Here is a 14,890-nt window from a genome sequence, read left to right as displayed (position 1 = left end):
AGGCAACCACTTATCTACTTTCGGTTTGTATAAATTATACTCATGTAACAAACCTGCTCATCTAAGATAAAAGTTGAAATTATTAAAAACAAACAAAGAAGGATTGGTGTTTCTGAAAGAGGAGGAAGATAACCAGAACTCTCTTTCTCCATGAGTTTGTACACAGAGGGAAGGCCACCCTGCTGGTACCTTGATCTTAAACATCTAGCGTCCAGAAATATGGGAAAAGAAATTCTTTTTTTTTTTTTTTTTTTTTTTTTTGAGACAGAGCTGGAGTGCAGTGGCGCGAACTCGGCTCACTGCAACCTCCGCCTCCCGGGTTCAAGCTATTCTCCTGCTTCAGCCTCCAGAGTAGCTGGGACTATAGGTGCGCACCACCACACGTGGGGTTTCACCATGTTGGCAGTGGCTCATGCCTGTAATCCCAGCACTTTGGGAGGCAAAGGCAGGCAGTTCACGAGGTCAAGAGATCAAGGAATTCCTATAGTGTGAACTACCCAGTGGGTGGTATTTGGTTTTGGCAGCCCAAGCTGACTAGTACAACTGACTTCACTTTTCTTGCTTGGAAATATTATCTCTATGAAACAGTCTGGACATTTCTCTCAGGGCTGCTACCCTACATTTCCTGATACTTTCAGGAATTTTTTCTTTTCCATAAACATGACATGTCTATATCTACAGATAAAAGGTCAGAATTTCCCTCTAACACAAATTTTACCTTCGTTGATGCTACAACCACACATTCTCATCCTCCCAGTATATATTTTATATCCAGAGACTGGAACAATTATTTAGGTTTTCAATAAATTATTATTATTTCATTCTAGCCAAAGGATGAAACTAATACCATATGAAGATATGGAGAAGAAAAAATATAGATTTAAATTACTCATTATATTATTCTTTGAATCTGATTTATACTAGTCTATATAATAATATTTCAAATTAAATATAAGAAAACAATTTTGAAGGAATGTAAAACTTTAAGAAAAAAAAATCTCCGCAGAAAAGAAGTCTCTCTGAAAAACCAAGCCAGCTAACACTTCCCATCTGCTGGAGGATCTTGGTATTCTGGTGAGAAGTAATTGGTAAGCTGTTATTTGAAAGGGTTGTGCTGTAGACAACTAAACTGACCAAACTAAAAGCATCTAGTCTCATAATTACTATTCTGACTTGATGGTAAGTGTTCTAATATTATCCTAAAGATGGGACTAATGAGGAATCTGCATAACTTAACATCAACGTAAATAGGTGGGGAATCTGAAATTACTATCAAACTTGGAATCGTTGTGATCAAGTAATCTCAGAAGTAAAGGAAATTTTCTTCTTAAACCTGGTGTCATATTTTTCAAGGGCATATGTTCTAACACTGTAACAATCACACACCCAGTTTCCATGTATTTCTGCCTCAGAAATGATGAAGTGCATGTCAGTATGAAATCACAGGATAAAGATACATGTTCCTTTCTTGCTCTTGAATGCAGGAAGACTTCTAGCCCCTTTACACAGAACAGTTTACATTTATAGCATTCCTTAATAAATGACTGGAAAATTATTTCAAAACAAGGCTTATTCACCTGTACTTTCCTACCAGCTACTATTCCCACTATTGGTTTGTGGAATTCTCAATTACATTAGCTAAGATCAGCATAAGCTTGAAGTTTAGGATGTTTTTCCCACTACATACCAAAGTGGAACATGAGTATCTCAAGCTCATGTTTGTTGTTCAATTTCCTACTCATACTATTTTTGTGCTTTACTTTCTTTATCTGTTAAATAAATGCTGTTCAAATAAGAAAAAAGAAATCTCTTTGGAAATACAAAATCATAGGAAAAAAGATTGTAGAACAGTATTTTTTCATTGGAATGAATGATTCAGTAGCTTTTCCGTGATACAACTAGGTCTGATACAGACTTTTAAGGATCCACACTAGTAAATCAGCAGGCACTGAGACAGATGATGATTATCTGGGGTGAATATATTAATATTCGAGGTGTAATCCTACTAAAAAATACCAACAGTTTGTCCCAAGAAAATTAGTGTCTGAAAAGAACATCTAAACACATAATATTTGAAGAAACATCTCATTTATTGTTACATCCTATATTAAAATGATAAGCAGTATAAACAAAGGGTTGAAAGTTGAAGGTAATATCAGCACATGCTCAAGTAAAAAAGAACAAAAGTTAGTTTGGGATTTCAATTATTGTCCTTCAAAGAACTTTTAAAACAATAACCTAATCCTTAGTAGGGACACTTTTGCACTTCTGATGTATATTTTACTAATCTTTTAAAATTATTTTTCACTATATGTTTTATGAAGTGATTCTGTAAATACTTGTACCTAATGCTTTTGTAGTAACCTGCATTACTAATGCATATTTACAAGATGGTCCAGTTTTAAAGTTCATTGTCTCCAATTTAGTAGTTTGAGACACAATCTAAAAGAATGGAATATTTTAAAAATATTCTTGATCTTAATAAAAATCAAATAGTATTTTAAAATTCTAAAAAAAGTAAACTATCAAATTATAGATTTAGAATACAGAGTTTACTCATTTGATGAGGTAATTTTTAAAAATTACACATTAAATTCATGGAATTTTAATGCTGTAAATCAGTTTTTTTATAATACAATATTTTGTGTATAATACAAATATACACAATTATATTCTAATAAAATATGATATTGTATACATATGACAGTGGTGTCAATAACACTAGAATATCTATTTCAAGATACATTGTAGTGATAATAAAATGTTTGAATAAGTCACAGGTGCTCCTGGTCCCATTTTTCCAAAAGTCTGCTTTTACAGACAGAATAAGTATAATGGGTACAGCTTTTGACTCAGAATATTAGAGCGGGATCACACTGTTGATCTCTTTAGCAGTTTAATCTAACCACCTTAAGCTCCAAAGATAGCACCAGGATTTTTTCTGAATGAACTAAAATGCAATGGTTTGCTTTTTACCAAAATGATTAAGATCCCAATACTGTTCCATAAGCCTGATAATGGACACAAGCCAGAGGGAGGGGGGTGCATAACCTACCTGAACCAGGAGATGGCGGGTTCTGGAGAGCCTGAGGCCCTGCAGGAAAACGTCATTTCTTCTCCTCTCTCTGCTGTGGCATTAAAAGATTTCTGAGGCATTGAGATTGCTGGCGGCACTGAAGGAGAGATGAATATAGAATAAATAGAGATGAAAACACCTTCACTAACATCATTTAGAGGATTTTTGCCACATTTTAAGCTTTCAAATGTCATCCTTCACATCTCCATTTATATTAATGAAACTGATTTGGTTTCGTAGTAAAATAACTTTACCACTGATCTGCGTTCTTTTTTAATTTTATTTTATTTTTATTATACTTTAAGTTCTAGGGTACATGTGCACAACGTGCAGGTTTGTTACATATGTCCAAATGTCCATCAATGATCTGCGTTCTAATGTGCAATAATTATATCAATTCATTGTAAAGCTATTTCACTACTAAATTTATTAAACAATAAAGTATATATTTTAGCAAACATATATACTTTTAGGAATTATGTCTCAGAAAAAGACAATACCACCCTTATATCAATATGGAGATCTACTTTGAGCATAAGTGGATTTCCTATTTGGGTTCTCATTGGTCTGTGTAATGCCGTAAGCAGTAAATCGTTGCTTCAAAACAGGGCTTTCAAATTAGGTGTCAAACCATAATGTTCTTTCTGATTAACTACACTTAACTTCTTCAAGCAGCTATAGAACATTTTATGAAGAGAAACTGCATAAGCCATACAGAGAATGGAAATAGATTTTCATGAACTGTTCAATTTTAAAATTAAGCATCTCCAATTTCTAACTAATTACATTGCAAAAACTGTATATGCTGCACATTTGGAACATGTTGAAACTGTTACTGAAATGCACTGTTTGCAATAAACAAATCACTAGCATCCACAATAGAAGCTAAATTTCAAAGTAGAGGATAAATTGTGACTCAATGCATACTTTCATAATTTTAAACTGAGTATCATAAAGTAATATTCCTAAAATTAAGTATATTAATTTTTTTACATACACTAAACAATACCAGACAGGCATTTACAAGTGTGATTATACTCAAATATCTCTACAATAGCATTCAGGTCAGCACTGATGCCACATTCCCTCCATTGATGATAGAGATAAAAACTGGTATGTAACTTAGTAATTAAACACAATAAATCAAGTTTCTGCCTTTATGAATTTAGATAACAAGAAACATAATCTGACATGTTGTCTCTAAAGTAACATAATTACCAGTATTAGAAAAGATAGAACTTTTTCAGATATTAACTCTGAATTTTAAGTACATTGTCATTTGACTATCTGTACCCTGTTTTTCTTCCTTTGTAATTATGGAAAATAACATTTTAAACAAAATGCATGTTTTACCTATCATTATTTATACATTTAGTTGCAAGAGCAGTATTACTCTTTTTATTACAGTGAAGGTTTTCAATTCCTTAGAGAATTACAATGAAATGAATTCTTTCACGGATTTGTATTCTGTATGTGTTGAGTAGTCAACACTTCCTGGAAAGTTTCTATTTTATTCTTTACCTGGAAGGAACATGGGGATGTATAGTGAAGTAGTTCTATTAACTCCCACTAACATGGACGTGGTGGTCTACCTTCAAGTTATAATTCTCCTGACTGGCTGCTTAGGCAACAGAGATACCACTAATTGGACAGACTGATTTACCTTTTATGAATAATGGCATTCAGCAATTTCATATGTTTTCTGAGTCTTCCAAGTCTTTTCTCAACCCTCAAATATTTCTCAGAAGATAAAGATGATACTAACCATGAAATGCCTATTCATGTCACAGCTTGTTTGGTTCAGATTAACCGGCACCCACTAATTCCTTCAAATTTATCTGAGCCAAGGAAAACTAACTCCACTCAAGCACAGCCAGGAAGTATACTCATTTGTAATTCAATTCCAAATCTGTTTTAAATATAAAGCAACAAATAAATGCACACATAGATTTTTCACCTAGCAGAGGACTGCTAACCTTAAGACTCACAACCCTTTTTCTCTCTTTATTTGTTTTTACGTTTTCTTTTTTTGGATTCAGGGGACATATGGGCAGGTTTGTTAACTGGGTATATTGCATGATTCTGAGGTTTGGGGTAAAGGTGGTCCTGTCATCCAGATAGTTAGCATGATACCCAATAGGTAGTTTTTCAGACCATCCCACCTGCCTCTTTCCCCTCTCTAGTAGTCCTCAGTGTCTACTGCTCCTATATTTATGTGCATGGGTATTCAGTGTGAGAACATGCAGTATTTGGTTTTCTGTTCCTGTTCCCGTGTGAATTTGCTTAGGATTATGGCCTACAGTTGCATCCATGTTGCAGCAAAGGACATGACTTCATGGTTGTTTTTTTTTTTTTTTTTTTTTTTGCAGTGTAGTATTCCATGGTGTATATGTACTGCATTTTATTTATCCGGTCCACCGTTGATGGGTACCTAGGTTGCCTCCACAATGGTTGAACTATTTACATTCCCACCAACAGTGTATAAACATTCCCTTTTCTCTGAAGTCTTGATGGCACCTGTTATTTTTTGACTTTTTAAACAATAGTCATTCTGACTGGTGTGAGATGGTATCTCATTGTGGTTTTGATTTACATTTCTCTGAGGATGAAAGCTGCACACCTATATCCATCTGAACTTTGACAAAGTTAACAAAATGTTGACTCCTTATTCAGTAAATGGTGCTGGGATAACCGGCGAGCCATATGCAAAAGAATTCAACTGGACCACTACCTTTCATTATATACAAAGATTAACTTAAGATGGATTAAAGGGTTAAATGTAAGGCCTCAAACTATAAAAAAGTATATATAAAAAAAACTTAGGACATACACTTCTCGACACTGGCTTTGGCAAAGAATTTATAGCTAAGTCCCCAAAAGCAGTTGCAACGAATACAAAAATTGACGAGTGGGACCTAATTAAACTAAACAGCTTTTGCACAGCAAAACAAATTATCAACAGAATGAACAGACAGCCTACAGAATGGGAGAAAATGTTTGCAATATATGCCTCTGATAAAGGTTGAATATCCAGAATCTATAAGGAACTTAAACAAGTCAACCAGAAAAAAATAATAATCCAATTAAAAATGGGAAAATGACATGAACAGACATTTCTCAAAAGAAAACATAAAAGCGACCAACAAACATATGAAAAAATGCTCGTTATCACTAATCATCAGAAAAATGATTTTACATTTAGGGCTGTGTGTCCATTAGAAAGTCACAGAAGTGATCTTGGTTCCTGGCCAACAGACTAGATAGAGCAGATTAACACCAAAGTATTTAATAGTTCTAACATTCTCTATTTATATTCTCAGTCTGTATGAAAAGCAAATTAGTTCATTTATTTATTTGGGTCTTCCCATAATTTCATTAACACATTTCTTTCCATTGCATTTTATTATATGAAGTTAGAAAAGTGAAACACCTGGGAAACCACATTTGCAAAGCTATTTTTATTACTCATGGATAGTAAGAAATTACATGTTTTCAGTTAATTTTAAGAACCTTCCTTTGATAACAAATGAAGTACCCTCATTTTACAATTTACATCTTTGACAATTTTTCAAATACTTAATTGCTTATATGAGGTAAAGAATGACTAGTATTTTAATATTATATAGCCTCTCAATATACAATAAGACATCTCAATTATGGAGAATGCATTCATCATTATTTTGATCATGAAATTGTTACTTTCATATAGTCATATCAGGCATCAATGAAATCCATATGTTTTCTTTTTTAAAAAATTTGTATGTTTTGCTCTTCCCTACTGCTGCAAATGCTGTAATATGATCTAACAGCTCTCAATTTTCATTAATATTGCTTCTGGTTAATGGTCATAGTCCTCCATTCTGAATTTATGAGGGTGATCAATTTAAAGTGCTAGTTAATGAGAATACTTTTCTGGAACTCAAAATGCATACAAAATTTAAAAATGCAAAGTATAAAATGATAGGCATAAAGAACAATAATTTTATAATTTCGTTTGGAAAAAAAAAGTCTATCTTCCTGATTACTATAAACTAAATACATACATACAATTCTTTTTAAATAAATGTAGCTGAATGGTCTTCAATCTTCAGTTGGCATATCCCTCTTGTTACAAAATCTAATCAATAGAGCATTTATATGCATATTTGATGAATAGCAAATTTTGGGCATTTTCTACATGGTTGTTCCTAATTTGTGAATACAGTAAAGCCGTGACCTAACTGCCATAAGGTATTGAGTACTGACTTCCAAAATCAAACCTATCTGAACGACACAGTAAGGGCTTTACACAGTACCATCAGACTGTAGAAGAGTGAGGATCAAATTTGGTTCATTAAGTTGGTTTAAGAAAAATCAAAAAAAGGTTCCATTGACATTTACAATTACATTCTTAGTGAAAGTTAATATAAGAGGAATCAGCAGTTTAATCAAATAAGTATTTCCTTCCTTAGACAGCAAGTACAAAAACAATGACAAATTGTTAACTGATGCTTTGTTGCATTTTCATAATTACGCTTTTCTGCGTTTTCTAATTATTTGCCAAAGGAACCTGATTATTATGTTTCTTTTAAATTCACATTTTGCATAGATCATATGTATAAGATCAAAAATAAAATAAAATAAAATAAGAGGCAACTAAAATTATTGACCTTCTCATTTTCCTGGTTAGTTATTATTGTTTTTTTTTTTTTTTCTTATGGAGTCTCACTCTGTCGGACAGGCTGGACTGCAGTGGTGTGATCTCAGCTCACTGCAACCTCTGCCTCCTGGGTTCAAGTGATTCTCCTGCCTCAGCCTCCTGAGCAGCTGGGATTACAGGCACGCGCCATCATGCCCAGCTAATTTTTGTATTTTTAGTAGAGATGGGGTTTCACCATATTGGCCTGGCTGGTCTCAAACTCTTGATTTCGTGATCCACCCGCGTCGGCCTCCCAAAGTGCTGGGATTACAGGCGTGGGCCACTGCACCCGGCCTTGATTAGTTATTTTTATTAATTACAGTTGTTAACAGGTATTCACAGAGGATTGATTTTAGGAACTCCCTCAGATAGTTGTTATACTGTATTGTTCTTTATTTGTATGTTTTCATTTTTGTATTGTTAATTTTACTGCTATTTTAAAAAATATTTTTCATCCAAATTGGTTGAAAACACTAGTGTGAGACCACGGATATGAAGAGCTGACTGTGCTTGCATTTTTTTGTTTTTCTTTTTGATACAGGGTCTCCCTCTATCACCCAAAGTGACATGCAGTGGTGTGATCATAGCCTCTCACTGTAGTCTCCAACTCATGGGCCCAAGCAGTACTCCTGCCTCAGGAGTGTCTCACAAAGCCTGGCCAGCACTTGCATTTATTTATGCAAATATTGATTAATATTTCAATATTTTTTTCTTTCTTTTAAAAATATGCCTGTTTCTATATTCTGTTTCTTTTATCAAGCTGACATTACATGTAAGAGACATATTTATGTCAATATATAAATAAGTCCTCACTCTTACTCAAACTGATCAGTATTCCAAACCCTGTGGATACACTCACTATTGGGCAAGTATAAGTCACCTGGCCAAATATGACCAGATATATAGCTATTACAGCATTTGTTTACACAATAAATTCTACATTTAATTAGCCATAATTGAAATTCATAGGTAAAATGGTAAATGAATATTTAATATGTTGATTTAAGAATATTAATCAGCTCTTTTGAATTGTCCTCAGTAGACATTATACAATTTTCTATACTAACATTGGATTATTTTTATAATCAGAGAAGTATAAATGAACAAATTTAAAAACATAAAAATAAAAATTTTAATAAATTTTAATACAATTTACTAAAGCTAATCCATCACTAGATGTCTACGACATTTTACCACCAAACTAAAGGGCTTATTAAATAAAATCTAAGTGAAAAGTTACAGTTGAAAGTAGGGAAAACATTACTGTGACTTTATTTTTGTCAAAAGAAGCCTTTCCACAGTATGAGATAATAATTAAATAAAAGGCCATAGTTAATATGGAAGATCTCTCAAGTCAATAAATACATAAATAAATAAATGCAAGCTTGAATGTTCCTTTAATTCTTGAAAGCTAATTTCACCACTAAACACGGAAATTTTCATATTCTTTCAGCATACATTCTACAGTTAACAATATCTACATGAAAGGCCCTCAGAGTGTTTCAAGAAACCCTGAGGTCCCAAAACACCTTTCAGAAGTTCTCTTGGGTCACCCCTTTTCCAACCAAGTATCTATATGCAGGTAGATTTTCTTTTGAGAAAGTCAGCTATTGGATTGTGCTAATGGAGAAAAAGTTCAATTATCTCCATATCCGAAAGTCTTTCTCAGGTTCTAAAATATGTCAGGAAAGATTGAATGCAGAAACAGATCTGAGAATTCACCTGTTTTATGTCAACTTATACACTAAAGAAAAGTTTTGGGACCACCTGGGGTACAAAATGGACTAGAATACAAGTTGGTAATTCAAATTTAAAAAGAAGTCAAGGCCTAGGATGGTGGCTCACACCTGTAATCCCAGCAATCTGGGAGGCTGAGGCAGGAGAATCACCTGAGCCCAGGAGATTGAGATGAGCCTGAGAAACATAATGAGACCCTGTCGCTACAAAAAAAATAGAAAAAATTAGCAGAATAGGATGGTGTGTGCCTGTACTCCCAGCTATTTAAGAGGCTGAGATGGGAGGATAGCTTGAGCCTGGGAAGTCAAGGTTGTAGTGACCTGTGATTATGTCACTGCCTGGGCAACAGAGCAAGACTCTGTCTCAAAAAAAATAATTAATTAATTTTAAGAATCATATAAAACTTATAAGAAAAATAATGTATAATAAAAGTCATGGTGTATATTTAAAAGTAATATGAAGGTGAAAGATTTCAGAATGTATTTTTAGAGTTGGTAGTACTCACTTTTGCAAAATTCTGCAGAAAATAAACTGTTGGAAAGTATAAGTAAGTGTGAAGATTTCAGGACTCATCAAGGAGAAAGTTATGATGATAGGAGGCATTAACAGACAATGAGTGACTTAGGTGCTACTCATACAGGTTGCTTGACATGGGAAGTTCCTGATAGCAGGAGGCTGTTTAAAGACACCATGTCCCATCACCACTCAGAGAGTGGGAGAAGGGGAAGGGAACTCCTGGAAGAGTGAAGAATCTGAGAGGGGACTAATGTGTCCAGGTGATGTCACTCAACAGTACAGCAGAGTCTCTCAGACGCTCTCAGAAGGTAGAAGGGCCGCTGTGGGCTTGGTGTCTTGTATTGCCCTTGGAGTTTGTGTATGGCTAGCAGAAGTTGGGTGCAGTTTTGTAGTTTCCAAAGCAGGCTGATTGTAAATGTTTAAAATAGGCTTATGCAGGGTAATTTAAAACAGTCAGATGTGTAAATTTTTGAATTTGCCGCTGGCAGGTTTATGTGCTAATGGTCCAAGGACCAATATACAGGGGCTATATTTGTTTCATTTATATATCAAGAATAAATATGGCTGGGCGCAGTGGCTAATGCCTGTAATCCCAGCACTTTGGGAGGCTGAGGCGGGCAGACTGCCTGATGTCAGGAGTTTGAGACCAGCCTGGCCAACAAGGTGAAACCCCGTCTCTACTAAAAATACAAAAATTAGCCGAGCATGGTGGTGGGCACCTGTAATCCCAGCAACTTGGGAGGCTGAGGCAGGAGAATCACTTGAACCTGGGAGGCAGAGGTTGTAGGGTTGTAGTGAGCTGAGATCACGCCATTGCACTCCAACCTGGGCAACAGAGCAAGACTCTGTCTCAAAAAAAAAAAAAAAAAAATATATATATATATATATATATATATATATATATATATAAAGATAAAATTGGAAGATAATGGAGATGTTGGAGAAAGGGTTATCTTGATTATTAAAACTGGTCATTTTACTGTAATATCTTAATAATACAAAAAATAAATATATGATCTGCTGTTTCAACTTTGGCAAGTTATTATTGCATGTTTTTAAAATAAGTTAATGGGTGCAGCACACCAACATGGCACATGTAAACATATGTAACAAACCTGCATGTTGTGCACATGTACCCTAGAACTTAAAGTATAATAACAAAAAAAGTAAATAAAATAACAAATTTTGTAAGAACAGCATTATTTCCACCTTTGATAAACTACCAGAAAGAAATAATTGTGACTACTTTCATTTTCTCCCCTATAAATCTTTTAATTTTTATCCCATTAACTAAGAAAAGTATGGCTTTAAATACACAGCTTTCAAAAGGCAGTAAGAATCCTAAAGTGTGGGCTAAATGTTCAAAGTCACACTGAAGTCATCAATTAAGTATCAATAAAAAAGTAAGCATCCGAAAATCACTTTGTTTATATATATATATATAAATTCCTTATTGTTTAAATAAGGCTCTGATTGTATATATGTCAACAAGTTTAAAAGTAATCGCAGAATTCCAGTTCTGGATTAATTCGAGACATCTTGCAGTGTCCTATCTCCCCACTTAATATGACCATTATATTTGGATAGAATATGTATGTCATCTATTTGAAGACTCTTAAAAGTAAATTGCAGCAGACATATTGCTATTAAGAAATATAACAGAATTTAAGATATCACCAGACAAACTGTGAGATAACAATTTTCTTTTCAGAATTCCATGGCCTGGATTGAAGGCATCACAAAACTCAGAAGTTGTCATCAACACTGCTCAAGAAATGTCCAAGAAAGAGAAACCTTCCAGTTCAGACTCAGGAAGCAGGAATGAAATCTGGCAGTGACAGTGTCAACAGAGGAAAGCTGCAAACACCCAATTCTCTGAGAGATGACATTCTTCTTCAATCAGATAAACTGTAGTCCTAAGAGCAAAATCTCCCATTGCTTTTATCCTCCTCATTCATCTCATCAGTTGAACCAGAATAAGGCCATAGTTGGGGCAGAGAGTGATAAATAAGATCGCAGCTTTCTGGCCAGGGGACTAAAAAGTGGTGACCTACGGAATCGGAAAGTATGTCAGAGATCACAGAGTAGGAAGGCCTTAGGAAGGCATCCACAGCAAGTTCTTTAGGAAATCTTGAGCTCTGTCCTGACCTGTGCTTATTGAATCGGATTCTAAACATTGCCAAGATTTTGTGAATTTAACTAAAAGGTAAACCTCCACACAGGTCCTGGAATGGCCATTGGTACACATGCAGGACAGATCTGACAAACACTGAAAGGTAATGAAAATGGCGTCTGAATATAAAACCAAGAAGGATGGTCAGAATTTGTTGTCTGATCTAACCAAACTGATTGCCTACAAAAACAACAGAAAAAGTGAACATTTTCCATAATACTGAAATAAGATCCAGAGTCTGATTATGTAATATTCGAAGTCTTAAATATAATCTATTGTTGTACCTGTTAAGAACTAGGAAAATCATGTCATTGGAAATGCCAATGGCATGCTGAGACATGTTGTATTATCTAAAAGCTGTTTCAAAGCAACTGTTTAAACATGTTCTAAATAATTAGGTGAAATAAATGGAAATATAGGAAGTCTCTCCAAAGACATACAATATATTTTTAAAACCCCAAATAAATATTAGCATTCTACTTATGTTAACGACAAAAACAACAACAAAATTCATGGATGTGCTGAATGGATTGACAGAGAAAGAGTTATCAAACATAAAGAATTACAAATGGAAGTTATCCAATTTTGAAAACAAAAGGAAAAAATGAATAGACTTCAGGAACTTCTTAGACACTACCAAAATGTCATGAAATCCAAGAAGGAAAAGAGAAAGAGGATCAGGACAAAATAATGTAGGTATATATGTGTACATATGTATATGTATCAAGGCATCTGACATCTGAAAACTTCTCAAATAGGCCAACAGCATCAAACCCAAGATAAACCCAAAACAGTTCATGTCGAGGCACATCATAATCAAACTTCTAAAAACCAAAAATATACAAACACCAAAATATGCAATAGTTATAGGAGAACAATGATTCACATGACTGTGAATTTTTTTTTACCAGAAATCATTAAGGCCAAAAGGAAATGAAACAAAATTTGTAAAGTTCTGAAAGAACAGAACCGTCAAAGCAAGGTCTATGTTCAGCAAAATACCCTTCAGACATTAAGGTAAAGTAAAACTATTACAATTTCTACCAGCAGACCTGATACAAAAGAATTGCTCAAGGCACCTTTTAAAAGAGAAAAGAAATTAAATCAAAGGAAACATCAAACTCTAGAAATAAAACATGAGTTACAAGCGGTAAATATCTGAGAAATATATCACACTATTCACTTTTTAAGATATTTAAAATAATTTAATTGCTGAAAGAAAAAAATTCTCTGATAGAATTTTCAGTGAATGGAGGTATAATACATAGGAAAAGTATGATATAAAGAGGAGTAGATGTAGGGACCTATATAATGCTATACTTTCTACATTCAAATTTGAAATGGTAAACATTGATTCTAAGTTAATAGGGACATTGAATTACAAGGGCAACACCCCCTCCCTACAAATTGTGAAAACAGATATAGCCAGAAACATTATAGATACAGTAAAATACAACTCTAAATAATGTTCAATAATCAAGAATTTAGAGCAGGGAAAATAGAAGAATGAAAGACAAAAAGAACAGACTAAAATAACATTTTAAAAATGGCACATCTGAATGAAGTGTAAATGGCTTAATTTCATGAATAAAAACACAGAAACTGGCATAATGAATAAAATATAACCTAACTATATGCTGTCTATAAGAAATCACTTGAAATTTAATGATAAAACTAGAATAAAATAAAAACAATAGAAAAAATATGTCATTCAAATGCTAATCAAAAGAAAGCTGCAGTGGCTATGTTAATATCAGAAAATGTAGGTTTCAGAACAAATGAAATTAAAAGATGTAAAAGAGAATATTACATAATGATAAAAGGGCCAATTAAGCAGAAAAAAAAGACAATCCTACATGTGCATTCAACTTGAAAAAGTGCTTCAAAATATATGAAGCAAAATCTGAGGGACAAAAAAAAATTGGAACAAATTCACAATTACTGTTTGGGATAGCCTAATAAACTAGATAAACAAGAGCAAAATAAGGAAAAATTAAGCAGAAGGAAGAAAACAGTATAAAAGAAAAGGACAATAATGAAATTGAAAACAGAACAAAATAGAGAAAATTTTTTTAAATGAAGTTTATTTGGAATAACAATACAATGATTAAACCTCCAGCAAGACTCAGGATGAAAAAAGGAGAGATGACACATATTGCCAATATCAGGATTGAAAGAAGAGATATCAGCACAGATTCTACAGATAATAAAAATATTTTTAAAAATCCAGATAACATTATGCACACAAACTTATCAATGTTGAAAATATGAACCACTTCCTTGAAAACCAGAAACCACAAAGTTACTAAAAATAAAATACATAACAAAAGCAATCCTATAATTATTAAAGATATATAAAAAATACATTTATTTAAAGATAAATCAAAAGTCCCCTGAAAGGAAATGTTCAGACCCAGATAGTTTATCTGTTGAATTTAAAAATATTTAAAGAAGAAATAATAGCATTTCTATACAATCTCTTTCAGAAAATATAAGAGGAGGGAATGTTTTTAACCCATTTTATGAACACAGCATTATGGTGATAATTTAACAAGTCATATATGGTACAAGAAAATAAAAGTACATACCAATATTTCATGAAAATAGATGCTTTTATAAAAAAATTAAAAAAAATCTAGCTGTTAATAGAAATATATCAACATTAAGTTTTTTTTTTCTTTTTCCTGTGAATGTAAGGCTGACACAATAC

At 33.4% G+C, this 14,890-nt stretch overlaps 1 protein-coding gene across 5 annotated transcripts in view; it reads right to left on the bottom strand.

Moving 5' to 3' along the window:
- The window catches only part of NCAM2 (neural cell adhesion molecule 2), a 562,762-nt gene that overhangs the window by 209,666 nt on the left and 338,206 nt on the right, over nucleotides 1–14,890 (bottom strand). For all 5 annotated transcript variants that reach the window (XM_030806254.1, XM_030806255.1, XM_030806256.1 and 2 more), the window contains one exon: nucleotides 3,056–3,173. In XM_030806254.1, coding sequence (XP_030662114.1) covers nucleotides 3,056–3,173 — 118 coding nt within the window. The remainder of the gene's footprint in view (nucleotides 1–3,055; nucleotides 3,174–14,890) is intronic.

The sequence above is a fragment of the Nomascus leucogenys genome, chromosome 25 (genome assembly GCF_006542625.1).
Source record: "Nomascus leucogenys isolate Asia chromosome 25, Asia_NLE_v1, whole genome shotgun sequence".
Taxonomy (NCBI): domain Eukaryota; kingdom Metazoa; phylum Chordata; class Mammalia; order Primates; family Hylobatidae; genus Nomascus; species Nomascus leucogenys.
This window is presented reverse-complemented; position numbering and strand designations above follow the sequence as displayed.